Source organism: Eschscholzia californica, unplaced genomic scaffold (assembly GCF_041429995.1).
Source record: "Eschscholzia californica isolate CP2 unplaced genomic scaffold, dmEscCali1.0.p SCAF_3, whole genome shotgun sequence".
In the NCBI taxonomy this organism is placed as follows: Eukaryota; Viridiplantae; Streptophyta; class Magnoliopsida; order Ranunculales; family Papaveraceae; genus Eschscholzia; species Eschscholzia californica.
In genome coordinates this window covers 56,426,813-56,443,097 of record NW_028238420.1, presented here as the reverse complement: position 1 = coordinate 56,443,097, position 16,285 = coordinate 56,426,813, and the positions used below count along the sequence as shown (strand labels likewise).

General features: G+C 35.8%; 2 protein-coding genes and 1 non-coding gene across 3 annotated transcripts; 2 read left to right on the top strand and 1 right to left on the bottom strand.

Annotated features, from left to right (window-relative positions):
* The first annotated feature begins 3,883 nt into the window (after positions 1-3,883).
* Positions 3,884-7,819, top strand: LOC147552184 (syntaxin-132-like). The gene is made up of 13 exons (XM_086671147.1): positions 3,884-4,015; positions 4,812-4,928; positions 5,049-5,105; positions 5,626-5,674; positions 6,167-6,255; positions 6,354-6,427; positions 6,524-6,566; positions 6,642-6,702; positions 6,821-6,846; positions 6,931-7,008; positions 7,126-7,206; positions 7,296-7,361; positions 7,449-7,819. The coding sequence occupies exons 1-13, from the start codon at positions 3,998-4,000 to the stop codon at positions 7,617-7,619; spliced, it is 930 nt and encodes a 309-aa protein (XP_086527273.1). The 5' UTR covers positions 3,884-3,997; the 3' UTR covers positions 7,620-7,819.
* Positions 7,820-8,732: 913 nt separating this feature from the next.
* Positions 8,733-8,804, top strand: TRNAW-CCA (transfer RNA tryptophan (anticodon CCA)). Its single transcript has one exon. It is a non-coding gene; the product is annotated as a tRNA-Trp (tRNA).
* A 779-nt stretch (positions 8,805-9,583) lies between these two features.
* On the bottom strand, positions 9,584-11,441 carry LOC147552182 (thiamine thiazole synthase 2, chloroplastic-like). The gene is made up of 2 exons (XM_086665688.1): positions 10,316-11,441; positions 9,584-9,924 (listed from the first exon to the last, which is right to left on the bottom strand). The coding sequence occupies exons 1-2, from the start codon at positions 11,219-11,221 to the stop codon at positions 9,757-9,759; spliced, it is 1,074 nt and encodes a 357-aa protein (XP_086521814.1). The 5' UTR covers positions 11,222-11,441; the 3' UTR covers positions 9,584-9,756.
* Positions 11,442-16,285: the final 4,844 nt, after the last annotated feature.

Here is a 16,285-nt window from a genome sequence, read left to right as displayed (position 1 = left end):
CCACCTTGATATTTTTTTTGAGAATTACATTATGCGTTAGTCGTTACGAGACAGTGATACATCATGATGTGATTGGTGGTCCAAAATCAATTTCTCCATACCAAAATGCCACTTCCACCTCTGAAGTCTCGTGAATTCCTGTAATGCATTATGATTGTTCATAATGTTTTATAAACAGTCTTATTTCAGACTTTTTTTATAAACACTAATAATGTATTGTGAACGGTCACTGTCGTAACTCTTAACGACCCAACGCCCTCCAATTGTTTTTAATTAAGAAACAACCAGGGTTGACTATTACCCTTTTGGTATCATCTCTTTTCCTAGTAAAAAGAAGTCTTGTAGGAAATGCACTTATTCATGAACCTGTATTGTGGTTAATTTTATCCGTGTTTATATATTTCTTCAGTGTTTCTGGTGCATTGTTCAATATAAGTAGGAAAATGCATTGTTTTTGGCTGAACGAAATGATCTTATCAAGGTTCAGGTGTGCAACTTGGAGCTTAAGGTTTTTCAGTTGGATTTCTTTATACTATTGTGGGGTTGTTAGGGGAATACTGCTGGCCTTTGCTACTCATTTGCTTGTTAGGGTTAGGAACAAGAATCCGCAGAGAGGATTTATGGGTTTTGCTCTGTTTGTTTCGTTTTCCACGGTGAAGAAAGTTGTTTACTTGGATGATTGGAAGACTGGATATGGAATTCATGGATATAATTGGCCTTCAAGTTGGAATTAAGGTTCAAATTTTGGTCTCATTATCCTGTTTAGGTAATAATTTTGTTTTAGTAGTACTCCTTATTTTGCTTTTACTAAAGAAATATATGGAAGATCAATTTTGTCAAAACTTTTGGTGAAAAATGATCACAAATCAAACTTTTTCTAACATTCAGTTCTCTTGGTATTCTCGTAATTTGCAACTGCTTGTAAGATCAACAACATGAAAAAAGGTTGAAAAAAATATTGGATTTTAACTAAACAAAATACAAATTTTTAACCTAACAAAATAAAAAATAAAAAATAAAAAAAAAGGTTATTTCCCTAATGGCCCCCAACTTTGTGACCAGCTTCCCGTTTGGCCCCCTACTTTACGAGAAATACCCATATGGCCCCCTTCCGTTATAACACCGTCACTCTCTCTCCTCCATCATGTTTTCTCTCTCTGCCAACTCACGCCACATCATCTGTTACGCCACCTCATCACCTTCTCCGGCAGAGGTCGTCGGCCGACCAAATTTCCGTTATAACACCGTCACTTTTTTTTTTTTAGTTTGAAGGTCGCCGGCGGAAATTTGGCCGGCCGGCGACCTCTGGCGGAGAAGGTGATGATGTGGCGTAACAGATGATGTGGCGTGAGTTGACAGAGAGAGAAAACATGATGGAGGAGAGAGAGTGACGGTGTTATAACAGAAGGGGGCCATATGGGTATTTCTCGTAAAGTAGGGGGTCAGGCGGGAAGCTGGTCACAAAGTTGGGGGCCATTAGGGAAATAACCCAAAAAAATTGGTTTTTGACTCAACAAAATATAGAACTCAATTTGAAGTTTTTTTGTTGTTAGCTTATTAGGCACATTCAAGTTCACTTCATAAGTCAAAATTTTCTTTTCCTGGTCTCTTGGAGAAATTTTGACTAATATACAACATTATTTTGGTTGTGCATCACTTTGCCCCAATGGGGTTTTGAATCATGTCTGAACTTTTAAAATCAATCTATAGGTATCTATGTATGTGGTTAACTTTGAGTTGTCATATATATGATTATATGAAGAACCATATAATAACTTGCCGGATACGACTCTTTTAGTGCTTGTTAATATCGAGTTTTGAGGAGTTATTTTGCGGTTTTCTCTTCCTCTTGGATACTCAGATAAGTGATGTGATCCGACCTCAGATTCATTTTGACTAGAAAGCATATATACATGACAAGCCTTCTCCTTGTGGACGACTACAAGGAGATCTTGTTATTCGGCAATCGCGTTTAAATGGACAAAGTCATTAGGCAGTCTTCCTTATGAAATGGCTGATTTTGACCAACATAATGCACATATCACCCTCATTGTAAACCAGCCATTGGATTCCATATGTAGGTGTAAGGTGTAAGAATGAAGTGGGAGACATGTGCTTGAAGAAATGCTTCATTTCCATCTACTGATTTCTTTCATATTATACTGATGCTTTGATCCGGAAGCTATAACTAAAAAGAAGGCTTGATAAAGGAATCAACGTTGTATCGGTTTGCTTTTAGAAATTGTTCAATTCAATGAAAATGATGGAAAAGTTAATTCAGATAATGTGACAAGGAGATAACTTTCTCAAATTGCTCAGTTTGTCAGAAAGATTTATTTACAACATCCATTTTGTTCGTACTTTGGATACCCATAGAACCATCAAAGACCTTTGAAGTGACTAATATTCCTTGAAATAGGGAGCATTGAGGACAAAGAAAATGTTGGAATTTCCGTATCGATCTAGCAACAACACTTGTAGGATGTTCAACAAAAAAAAAAACAACACTTGTAGGAAGGCTGGCTAGAGATTTTTTGTAAAAACACTAGGCCCCGGTCACTCCATAATGAAAGTATTTCTATATTGTTTTGATTCCAAGAATTAGTTCCATAATGAAAATTTACCCTCTTATGATAAAATCACTCTCAAAACAAGAAAAATGACGGGAATGGGATTGCAATTCCTTATTATCCATCGGATTGTTAGATAAATTGCGGCAAAAACGCCTCAAACAAGAGATTTTTGTAAACAAGAAGAGGTTAACTCTATTTCTTTCCAATACATTATGGGGTCGGACTCTCATCCTACCAACAAGATGGGGAAATCTTATAGATTTTGTAGAAGATTGTAAAATGATTTCTTTCCAATTTTATTTCTTTCCCATTAGATTCTAGATCACAACAACAAGTTAGCCTTGAGCTCTAAACATGTAGGATTTAACTTAAAAGGTCAATATAATTCAACGCATATGACTCTGTGTGTCAAATCTTTGACCTCCAGGATGAAACCAATTTGATAACAAGTCAAATAAACAAAAATTGTTGCGAAGAATTGTGAGTCTTAATGTTTTCTCAAGAAAGAAGGGAAAACCTAACCTAGAAAGAGAACCTGAAAGATTCTAAGTTTGTAACGCTCACGATATTTGTCTTTAAATGTTTGTATTTATAACTGTTTTCTTGCTGTCCAGCAAGAAGAATAAGTAACAACACCCTGAAAAGTGTCTATCAACTTCAATATTATATTGAGGCAAGTACCTCGTTAGAGCAACTCCAACGTGGGGCTCGGGCTCCCAATTTTGGGAGCCCCTGAATTTTGGGAGCCCCGGGGCTTTCCTCAATTCCAACGTTGGGCTCCCAACCGGGGCTCCCAAATCAATATATTATACGTGTGCGAAGTATGTGTGCGAAATTTTGGTTTTAAATTTCGACTATAAATTATTAGATTTCGACTATGAATTAAAATGTGATATTATTCGAGAGAGATAATTTCAAAAAGATAAACACAAAAAAAAACACAAAAATAAAAATTAGAGAAAAATACTTAAAAAAGTAGTATTTAAAATAATAAGAATATTAAAAAAAAAATTAGTTTAAAAAAAAAATTTAAAAAATTTAAAAAAAATAAAATAAGGTGGGGTGGATCCCCTTTTTAGGGGATCCACCCCAAAATAGCCGTTGGGAGACCCCCAACGGCTATATTTGGGGCTGGGAGCCCCCCAGCCCGGGCTCCCATTTGGGAGCCCGGGAGCTTGGGGCTCCCAGCCCCACCGGGAGCCCAGCCCCTGGGCTCCCGGGTTGGAGTGGTGAGGCTTGGGGCTGGGGCTCCCAAATTCAAATTGGGAGCCCCAGCCCCATGCACGTTGGAGCTGCTCTTACAGCTTTGACGACGACCATCTTCTTCCCTTTTTCAAATTTCTTCCCTTTACTCTCTCTCTCTCTCTCTCTCTCTCTCTCTCTCTCTCTCTCTCTCTCTCTACTCTCTTCCTGAATCGATCACCATGAACGACCTGCTCACGGTAACGTCTTCTTGTCTCTCTTACTAAATTATGACTCTCTTCTTCTTTTACTATACTGGGTTGTTAACTGTTTCTTCTCATATTTGTTTTTAATGAATTAATTTGGTGATTTTCTCAGAATAATTTTTCAGGCATAAGATGGGTAGTTTCTTTAGGACTTCAAAATTTCATGATTGGGTATTGGGTTTAATATATTTCTGTTAGATAGAGAAAACCCTTTATTAATTTTTGAAATTTCATCACTTTATTGACTCAAATACTCCCACTTCACTACTTCCCTGGATTTAACAAGTTCCATAAAAAACTAGATATTGCTGTAACTTGGGGGTTTTCTGGTTTCTTTATGGTGTTGGTGGATCATCATGATATTTAGCATACTGAATGAAGTACTAATTGTTGTTGGGCTTTGTCATAATTGAATTTTATGGTGGAGGTATATTTAGTTTCTAACTATTGTTGGGTTTTGATTCATTCTTCTCCATGAAGTTCAAAACCATGTTTCTTCTCCGATAACTTTCAAACTAGGATAGAGTCTGAAAATCTAGGTTTTATTTTGATCTTTTTAGAAATTGATACAATCTTGAAGTACTATTAGATGTTGAATCTGAATTTTTTTTCGAATTTAATTAACTACGACACAGACAACATTGTTATTGAAATCAGTGAATGGCTTTTTCTATTTTCGCTTTCGGGGGTATATACCCTTGGGTTCATTTCTAGATTGCACACAAAAACCAAACTTCATTGTTTCAATAGAGATACGATTTCATCTTCATATTGTCGTGATCTTTTGCAGGAATCATTTGTAAGTGGAGGCAGAGATCAGCCTCCTCCAAGAGATAGAGATGTTGAAATGGGAATTAGGGATGGAGCAAGTAACTTGGAGAACGGAATGGAGACTTTCTTTAAACAGGTAGACAATATACCCCATATTCACGAGTTTATGCTTCTTAAGCTTACTTGTACAAGATTCGGAATCACATGATAACGTCTTCATGTCTTTAAGTTAGTTTTTGTCTCATTCTTTTTAAAGGTTGGGGAACTTGAGAAACAAATGGAAAAGCTTGCTACGCTACTTCAGAAACTTCAGGTATGAGTGTTGTTCATTGAGGATTGAATTTGTTATTGAAGAAAGTTTTGGCAATCAAAAGTGGGTTATTAATACATATTGGTTACCAAACTATGCATAAGTTACGATCTTATTGATGTATAAATAAAACTTGATCCTTACTTTAACCTCAATTTGGTGCCGAGACTCAAGGATTCGATGTTAGACTAGTTTCTTGCTTTACGAAATTGACACCCAAAATGGTTTTACCTTGAATATGAAAAATCTGTATGAATTTTCTCCGTTCTTTTTTCAAAGAACACGATACATGATAACAACGACTTTGTCAGTGTTTCGTACTTCTTATTTATATATAAGTTTACATCATAATGAATCTATGATTCGTCCACAGAGGACCACTTTTTTGCACGATACCGAATTTTAATGACACAAGGACGCATGAGTAGACTTAGCTAATAACTAAGTAAAACCATGATTCGTGAAAAAAGAGACAATACTTTACATGATGAACTCTAAAAGCAAATGTGTAAATTATTCTCAGGATGCTAATGAGGAGTCCAAGGCAGTTACCAAAGCCTCCGAGATGAAAGGTATGGTTCTTGGCGATTTACCTTTTTATATTTGCAACGTCAAGTATTGGAACATGATTGAACGAGCATAATTAGGGTTTAGGATTAGGAATCACAATATTGAGGTTTAACCCAAATTAGGGTGTATCTTTTGTGTCGACTTTGCCATATCGAGATTCTAATCCATGTAAGAGTTGTTAGTATACTTCCATTATCGTTTGAAATGGCACAATGGTTTTACAGAGGACCATGAACCGCCATAACAACCAAGAGCGGAACTCTGCTCTTAGAATTGAAGAGCCATACATGTTACCACCAAACCGTGGTAGATTTTACTCGATTAACATACTTTCCCACATGAAATAGCACGAGTCGGGTCATTAGAACAACTTGCTCAATATCTAGGCCTTTACGTAAAACTCATCCAAGCTTCACCACCAGATGAATGCATCTACAGATATAATGAAGTCATTTCTTTGATAGCACTCTAAAGCATGATTAGATCTCTTTCAGCTATCAAGCGTCGAATGGGAAAAGATATTGATGAAGTTGGAAAGATTGCACGCAATCTCAAAGCAAAACTAGACGAAATAGACAAAGATGTATGACTCTATTCCTGCTGGTTTTCCAAATTATCCACCCGTTTGTTGACAAATTGTTTTCCTTATTATATGTACTGACACTATTTCTCCTTCTAAAGAACTTGGCCAACAGAAAGAAGCCTGGTTGTGCTGCAGGATCAGGAGTCGATCGATCTAGGACGGCTATGACAGCGTAAATTCTGAATTACTGAAAACCCCCATTTTTTATACATCATAGTCTCGACGTGTAAGATCAGTAAGTAAACAAAAGTTATTTCATATATTGTAGTGCCCTAAAGAAAAGGTTAAAAGAGAGGATGGATGATTTTCAGGTATAATCTTAGAATTCTTGACTTCTTGTTTCTGCTTTTTCTAATTGTTTTCTCCACTAATACCCTCTCTGTCAGATTCTTAGGCAAAATATTCAAGATGAGTATCGTGAGGTCGTCGAGAGAAGGGTCTATACAGGTGCAAATACTTTGATTTATTTCCTATTAGCAAAAACAGTGCGACTTTTGTGCTTTCTTGAGGCTGTTTTGGCGCTTTTCTCTCAGTACTAATTTTGAATTGTATTCTGATTTTGCAGTTACTGGGGTTAGGCCAGATGAAGAGGTAAGCGTGCTTGTAGTACTTCGCGAAACTAGAAGTAGAATTTGTTTCAACTCAAGTTAGTGACCCATTTAAATAAACTTTTAGACGATTGATGAACTGATCGAGACTGGAAATAGCGAACAAATCTTCCAAAAAGCAGTTCAGGAACTGGGGAGAGGACAGGTCTAACTCTGTTATATCATCTTTATCAAATCCCCTTAGGTTCGAAATGTCGAACTCCAAAAATGCTATATTCTTGTGTACTAAATACATATCTGCCCATTCTACGACGTTTTGTAGGTGCTAGATACCGTGGCTGAAATTCATGAGAGGCATGATGCTGTTAAAGAACTTGAGAAGAAGCTTCTTGACTTGCATCAGGCATTATATTTTTCTCCAATCTCGAAAATTTCTAGATCCCGTGCGCGAAATACTGTAGCTCATGTTAATCTTTTTGGAATTTTGTTTAGGTTTTCCTTGATTTGGCAGTTCTTGTTGAGGCTCAAGGAGACTTGTTAGACAACATTGAAACTCAGGTATAATCTTCAATTTCATCTTTCTCTTTCGCTCCCATATATATATAACATTCTCGTCCTCTCTCTCTAAAATCGGATCTTGGGCAGGTAACGAATGCAGTCGACCATGTTCAATCAGGGAATACTGCACTACAAAATGCAAAGAAACTGCAGAAGAGTTCGAGGAAATGGATGTGCATTGCGATTATAATTCTCCTCATAATAGTTACAGTAGTAGTACTTAGTGTGCTTAAACCTTGGCAGAATGGGAAAGCTTAAAAATCTTAGGTCCCTACCTGTTTGCATTTGTTTGAATCTGTGTTTTTCGTTTGGATTTCACATACGGGGTGTTTTCTTTGAGAAGTTATTCTTTTTTATGATATTGGGTTTGTTTAAATTGATTTTCTTATTGAAACATCATTTGGTATATTGTACTATTGTTCATTGTGAAAGGAAAGTACTTGAACTTATTTTTGAAATATATTTCCAAATTTTTTTATTTTGAGATCCTGAAATAGATATATTACGACTGGAGCTCAACTATTAAGGAAGCAACAACATGATATTGGGCTTCAGCATAAGATTGGGAAGCTATCTTTTATTTTTTGGATTGAACAGACTAGCACAAAACATGGTAAAGAAATCGGTGGTGGAACGAGGCTTAACAGGTTGGCCCAAGTCTAGTTTGTGAAAGCTGAAAGAGTTGGGAAACTAGTAGAGAAAAGGGAAATCCCTTAAGTAAGAGTTCCTTTCAAGTCACAATGGATCCGAGTGGCTGCATCCATATGAATTGAGTGAGGATGTTGCATGATTTGATTAAGATCATTCATAGAAAAACTACTAATAATCAAACGTGTGAAAGTGAGACAGAGAATTCGCCCAATGAGATGTTGAAAAGAAGTCGGAGCGTCCAAAGGGGTACTATCAATATGAAATCATTTTAAACGTAGTTCTATAGGAAATGAACTAAATTTTGCACTGAGGAGTCCAGAATCCTAAAGAATGTCCAAGGTTTATTTTCGTTGGAAAAGAAGAATACCCTTAGAAGATCGAAAAATCTTGAGAGCAAAAAAATATTAGAAATGTCACAGAAGAGAATGTATTTTAATTGTCATCATTGTATGTGATGATGATAAACATAAGAAAGGATGTCAATAGACATAGTATCACAAAAATAACCCAAAAGAGAGTGGTCAGACGAAGGTTGGGGAAACCCTTAAGCTTTCACATCAATCGAAAACTTGACAAACCATTGCAGAGAAACTTATTTTAAACATTAAAACATAACTCTAGACGAGCAAGGGTTTAGTGCAGCCTCCAAATTTTGGAAGAGGTGCACAAACACAGGACTAAAGGTCCATGTATACAAGTACCTGATTGGGTATCACCAATGGATCTGTGGCGCAATGGTAGCGCGTCTGACTCCAGATCAGAAGGTTGCGTGTTCGATTCACGTCAGGTTCATTTTTTTTTTTTTTAAATTTTTACGTTTTGGAAATCACACACCTTTTCTACTTTTTGTGAAAGCAACTGATAAAAGTGAGGTTTAAATCTTGGATCTTTGGAAGAAAGAAACCAAAGGAGCGAACAAACAAAGAATCCGTGCTTAGATCTTTCTTTAGGGGGAAATCTTGAAGATAGAACAACTATGAATTCTTGATTCTCGTGAATTCTATAACTATAGTCAACTTGCTCATGTTATATAGTTTAATTGAATTACAGTGAGAAAATCTAGAGAGAGATGAACTAACCATTGGAGGTACTACTGATAAGAAAGATGAAGCCATGACTTAAAAGTCTTAAATCTCAATTATATAAAAAAAAAAATACCCTGTTTTTTCTGTTTGAGCTAGCTAAAATAAAAGTGTAACAAATCTACAAGGAAGCTCATGCAAATGCTGTTCATTCATGATTCATCCTTGTCGATGGAAGCGGCTAAAAACACCTGGGAGATGAGATGACTAAGGTCAATCTCCTACCCCAAACATCTATTATTCTATTAAGTCTCGGGTTTCGATGATTATGAGTTTGTAAACAAGATGTTCCATACCACTGGATTATATTGTCCCCTACTACTAGCTATGGGTTTTTTTAATAAGCATTGCATTACTACTCTGATGTGATCGGCTCTCATGAGTCAGTTTAATCTATCCGTCCAATAGGGTGGGGCTACATCAACATCATGTTTTTTTTTCTCCGGGCATTTGACATTTTTCATATTTCAGTACCCAACTCTATCCATATTTCAACACAAAACACCACCCAACTATTCAGATTTCAACAAGCCAAAGTACACATAAAAAAACAAACCAGAACCAAACCCCAAATAAAGTACTACTTATTTATGCACTATCAGATGAAGAATTAAAGATGGACAATATCTCATCATCATCTTTAACTTCAACTTGATCATCATCTAAGCATCAACTATCTCAGCAGATTCAGCTGCAGCAAGAATGAGCTCTGGTTGAATGCTTCCCAACTCTTCATAATTTCCATCAATCACATTTGGCTGTCCTAATGTCTTCAATGCCAAATGTGCTGCTTTCTGCCCTGATATCATCATTGCTCCAAATGTTGGTCCCTGTCAATTTCACAATAAAAAAAATCACAAAATCAAAACCCACCCCACTTCAATTCTTAGGTCAGAGAATAGTCCCACATCCGAAGGACAAACACTCTAGACCTTCTTTAGTTTTGAGTTGGATGCCCGCAAACTTAACATGTATTAAAAGTTAAGATTAGACGCTTAAAAGCCGGGCGTGCTCCACGTCAGGCCGGGCGTGCTCCACGTCAGGCCGGACGTGCTCCACGTCAGGCCGGACGTGCTCCACGTCAGGCCGGACGTGCATAGAAAAAACACATGATAGGCTCAAAGAACCTATCTCAAACATGTCAATTAGTTTTGAGTAAGACTACCACAAACATAACTTCAAATAAAAACTAAAGTGAAATTAAACAAAATAAAAGATTACCATCCTTGGAGCACCATCAATTTCAGCAACTTCCATACCAGTAACAATCATACCAGGAACAATTTCTCTAGTAAGCCTAACAATGGCATCTTCAGCTGTATTCATATCAAGTGCTTTCATACCAGGAACACTATCAATTAACCCAATACTCTTCAACCTCTTAACACCAGTAGCACCAAAAGGTCCATCATGTCCACAAGAACTAACAACAATTTTTGATTCCATAACATTTGGATCCATACAAGATTGTGTATCATGATTCATTGAAACCAATGCCCAATTTGTAACAACACCAGCAACTTTACCTTCTTTAACAATCAAATCTTCAGCTGCTACAGCATTAAAAAGTTTCACATTAGGTCTTGCTAATAACTTACTCATGATTGTTGATGTAAATAAAGCAGCATGCTTTATAACAACATAATGATCTTGCTCATCATATTCGATTTCCAATTCATCTAAGAATTTGTGAGCTGGTTTTCTAACAACCATGGCTGAGAAAAGTTGACCTCCTAACCAAGCACCACCACCAGGACTGACTGATTGTTCAATTAGGGCAACACGGACGTTAGGGTTTTTACTGATTTCATAAGCACATGAAAGTCCAGCTGAACCAGCACCAACAACAATAACATCAGTATCGGCGTATGTGATCATATCCATCATATAACGACGAGTCATTTCACGAGAAACAATTGATTCTTTGATGGGGTTGAATTTGAACGATTGGAGATCATAAGGTTGTGGTGGGTTTGATGCAGAAATTGATGAGTTTTGATGGGTGGTTGATCGGATGGGTTGAATTGATGATCTTGATGGAATTTGAATTCCATGGAAAGATGATTCCTTTTCTAAGAAAGGTGATTTGGGTTTTGAGGATAGAAGAGATGTAGCCATGGCTGCCATGGTTGATGATTTTTAGAGAGAGAGAGAGAGAGAGAGAAATTCTTAGGGTTTTCAGAGTGAGTGAGGAGATGAGAGTGAGAAGTGAAGATGAATGGGGATTTATAAGGTGGAGGAAATATCTGGGGATCTCCGTCGCGATAGAAAATGAATGACTCACATTGCATGCAGAGAGATAGTGGAGAGCTGAGTTGACACGTTCGGCATTTTCTTGTTTACACACTTCAACTGTGAAAAAGTTACTGTTAATTTGAATTTGGTCCCTAATTTATGACCAACTGAAATATTTGACCCCCAGACCATCTTTCTTTTAGTCAAACTTGACTGTCTATATTATCTTTCCTCGTATATACCCTTTATTTAAAATACAGTTCTGTCATGTTTGTTCTTCTCTTTCTACTGCTTAGAAACATGTCGTAGGCAACAAACAACTCCCTCGACGACTAGTTTCAATTTGTTTTGGTATCTTATTTGTGTTTGTCTCTTTCCTACCATCATCTTCATCCCTCTCTCTACCCTGAACAGAAAAGGGAAACTAGGACTTCAAGAGCAAGAAGGTTTAAGTTTTTTATATTTGAAGGTCGTCGGAAGTGGTCGGTCTACCATTGTGGTGATCCTTTCAGACAGCTTATTCCGATGAATAAGAAAGACAAATGACTGGATGTTAACTGTTAAGTTTAATTAACAGAATCATAGTCCCGGAGTCCAAATGAGGAAGGTTGACAAATATGGGTTGCAAAAGTTTCTAGTTGGTGACAAATTTGAACCCATAAACTATGGTGGAAATTTTGCCCATGAGCCCGAACCCGCCCAACGAGGACCATGGACGCCCACACCCGCCTCGGGCACACCTGCCCAGCCCGCCAAGTTTTTTTTGGGCGGGCATGGGTTAAAACCTCCACCCGTGCACCCGCTCATGCCCGCACCCACATAACGTCACCCAATGATAACCAACCAAATTACATCAACTTTTTGGGTTGATTAAGCCCAACAGTCCATTTTGTTAGGCCTAGTTGAGATGGTAAACAATATGTTTAAGGCCAATCACACGCACCCAATGGATTGCTGAAGTAGTGTTTGGGTTGAGGGAGCAAGAAGTTGGATAAGTTTATATTATATCTCATGAGAATTCTTCTTTAGTTTTCCATGTGAGATTAAATTCTTAAAAGGAACAACATAAATAATGTCTAGTTTTAATCCCACATTGGCTCTTTAGAATTAGGAAAGGTGTTCGGATACTTTATAAAAGGAGAGGAAGAAGTGAGTTTTTCAAGTCATGAGCTTACCCACTACCCGCCCGCCCCTACCCGAATTACCCGAGCTTCTTAATGGGCTTGGGCGGGTAATGGACAAAAAATTGCCCGCTTGATTAACCCGCTTACCCTAATGGCCACTGAAATTTGGTGTCCGACCCATCCGGCCCGATGTTTCAAGTGCCCGTGGACGCCCATACCCGCCCATACCCCACCCCTACCATAAACCATGATTTTGTTAGTCAAATAGCCGTATTCAATATTTTCACCCAAAGTTCAGAATTTTTTTGTTGCAAAGACAAACAAAATCATAGTCACTAGGGGGTCAAACTTGAAGGTTGAACATACATGATAATCAAAATTTTGATCAAATTAGACCTAATCTAAATATTAATATCACGAGAGATCTGAATTCTCTCTTCTAGTTTTGAAACATTTCTTGCAACAAAAAAAGTTTGAAACATTTTCTCTGTGTATATACAATCGTGATAGGTTACCCTCCCACTTAGTGGTGTTCAAAAGGTCGGACCGACCCGGGTTGGGACCGGGGTCGGCCTGGCCTGTACACAGAACGAGCCAGGTAGACCCGGGTTTCGTTTCGGTCCGGGTTGGGCCTACGTTTTGAGCTCGGCGTGCCAAATCCGACCCTGCCCGAGGAAAGTCCGGGTTCAGCCAGTTTCTCTTTGTTTTTTTTCTTTTTTTTTCCTTCCTTGTTTTTTTTTTTCAAATTCCATATATTTCTTTAAAATTCCATAGTAATCTTTAAATTAATGGGAAAATCTTTTCTAAAATACCATAGATTTATTTAAAAATCCATAAATTTCTTTTCAAGAAATTTCATTCCTAAAACTATTTCTATAAAATCTTTCCAAAAAATCTTTGTTAAAGTTACTTATGTAAATCATATGAATCTTTAACTTTATGAGGAAGTCTTTTTTATAAGAATTTTTGGGTTTATAGTCCAAAAAACGGACCCTAATAAGACATTTAGTCCTCTCTAATCCTATAAAGGGTTTTAAAACCAAAAAAATAATACTAATGGATATCTAGTCCATCTGGTGTCATCTAGAGAGAAAACACAAATCTCTAGAATACCAAATAATTTATAATACCTAAACTAACCTTCCATATATATAAGATCTAATTTAAGCTCAAATCAACCAATATTCGTTTCCCTTTTTTATCTCCCTGTTTCTCTCTCCAATTACCAACTCTAAAGGAAGAAAGAAATCGTTATCTTTCTTAAATTTGTAACCGAAACCTTCTCGTCCTATCTTTCTCTCTCTCTACATCTTCATCTTCTGAAACTATCCTCCATTAAAACAGAAAACTAAGTTTCTAAGTTCAGGTAAAACTCAAATCAAATTTTTATGTTTTCTGATTATGTTTCGATTGAAAATCTTCCATTCAACTTTTCATTATCATTAGAGCTATTCAAAATCATCATCTTAATTGTTAATCAGGTAAACAATTTTCTTATTTGATGATTCTGTTTCAGATCAAGAAAGTTATTATTGTCTTTCTCTCTCTAAAGTTTGTATTAATAATCACGATCTTGATAAGATGAATACTTCATTTCTAAATCTTACAAATCGATTTTACTTATTGTTTGCAATCAATCGTCATATCAGTTATCAATAGATTTGGAGTTTATGCAAAGTATGATATTCAAATTTTCTTCAGATCTGATTTTTTTTCCGTACAGATTGATGAAACGTGATTCTTTCGCACGGTTACTCATAACAGAATTAACATTATACATACTTTAGAATAAATTATCATAATGTAACGTAAATTATATAAACTTTTCCCTACGATGTTTATCAAATTGAGAACATGATATATGTTCTGGTTCTGGAAATTTTTCACGAATAACATTAACATTATATTATTTTGTGTAAATCATACGTAATTTATGGAACATTATGTATGATTTAATATCAAAACAGTTCTCGTTTTATTAGAACATCTTTGATTTACATATGTAAATCTTGTGTACTTTTCTGTAAAGTACATATAATTTATTCAAATGTTAATATAATTTACTGCAAATAATATACTTGTATATATAATTTATTTGAATTAATCTATCTCATTTTGTTATCACAGATGGAGTTCCAGGCAGAATCATCAAATCAAAATAGGGAAATCAAACTGAAATCAGATGGTTGGGATAAGATATTTATAGAACCAGGACAGTTATTTCCTGGGGGTGCAAAAGCTTTTCGATATGCTCCTAGGCAATATAGCATCAACACCGGTCATGATTTCAAATTCATAATGAATGATTCCAAGCGTGTTACTGCTGTGTGTCCTGTTGAAGATTGCAAATGGATAGTGAATGGATGGGCACCATTGAAATGCGATTCTATGTTCATATTGAAAGACATGGAAATGAAACATGATTTCATTATTTGTGATAAATGTCTCATTATTTTTCACAAAGTTTGCATAATTTATTGTAAATTATACATAATACCGTATTTACAATTTAGGTATATAACGTTTAAAATTATACGTACTTTATCATTAGTATATCATAATTTGTTGTACATCATTAAATCCCATTGTAAAAATACTTATTGTATATCAGTATACAATATAAGTTCCTTCATATAAATGACCACTATCAGAAATTACAAGGTTTGATCAATTAAAAACTTTTAAATTTTTGTTGTTATCATTGGTTATTTATAAAAAATTACCGAATCCTGTGGTAAATCACGGATACTTGTGAATAAATTATACATACTTTACAATAGTTTAAGTTATACCAGACAGAAATTAACATAATTTATCAAACAGATCTCTAAAAATTGATTTATGACGAAGCTTTGAACATCAGAAACTATGTCACAACAAAAAATCATAAAAATCAACCCAAAATCTCACCATAACGTTGAAACAAACTGCTTTATGATGAAAAATAACCATGCAAACTCGATTTTATATAGATTTTCACCTGAAAGTGATGATGGTTCGAAACCCAAACGAATCGAGAAACCTTTTCATTTTAATGGCGATGATACCTCTTCAACTGAATCGGAATCTTGAAAGATTAAGAAAGTTGAAGAATAAAGCCGGTTTCTTACCTTCTGGAAGATGGCGATTCAATTTTCTCGTTAGGATTTTGGAGCGTTTCAATTTGGAAAAGTTGTGATTTTTGCCTAAATAGTACAACTGATGAGAGAGAAAGTCGATTAAGAGATTTTGTTGTAAACAGAAATAATCCAAAAATCACGCTTCATTTAACCGTTACCAAGATTCGCTCGGCCCCACATTTAGAAATCCCGTGTAAATAGAGTTGGGACATAACTGGAAATAAAATAGAGATGGTAAGGGTTTTTTGACCAAAGAGTAAAAGGACTAAAAATCCATATTTTGAGAAGATTGGACCCTAAACCCTTTTTGAACATTATTTTGGGCTATATACCCACGGACCCTTTTTATAATTCCATAGATTTCTTTCAAAATGATTCCATTCCTAAACTTATTTTCATAATTTTTTTCAAAAAAATCATTCTTAAAGTTATTTATGTATATCATGAAATCTTAAGTTTATGAGAAAATCTTTTCTGAAATTCCATAGATTTCTTTCCAAAAGATTTAATCCTAAAATTATTTATTATTATCATCAAATCATCCCAAAATCACTCAAAAAATCTTTTGAGAAAATTATTCTAAACTATGGATTAATACCTTCCAAAATAAACTATAAGTTTATATATTTTTATTATATATCATTATTTAAGATTTCTTTTTAAAAAGTAATGGATTTACTCGGGCGCCCGACCTGGCCTGAGTATATACCCGG

Coding starts and splice junctions, on each gene's coding strand:
- LOC147552184 (XM_086671147.1), top strand. Junction 6,567..6,641: donor AGAGGATGGATGATTTTCAG/GTATAATCTTAG, acceptor CCTCTCTGTCAG/ATTCTTAGGCAAAATATTCA. Junction 7,362..7,448: donor TAGACAACATTGAAACTCAG/GTATAATCTTCA, acceptor GATCTTGGGCAG/GTAACGAATGCAGTCGACCA.
- LOC147552182 (XM_086665688.1), bottom strand. CDS start 11,221: ATGGCAGCCATGGCTACATCTCTTCTATCCTCAAAACCCAAATCACCT. Junction 9,925..10,315: donor TTGATGGTGCTCCAAGGATG/GTAATCTTTTAT, acceptor TGAAATTGACAG/GGACCAACATTTGGAGCAAT.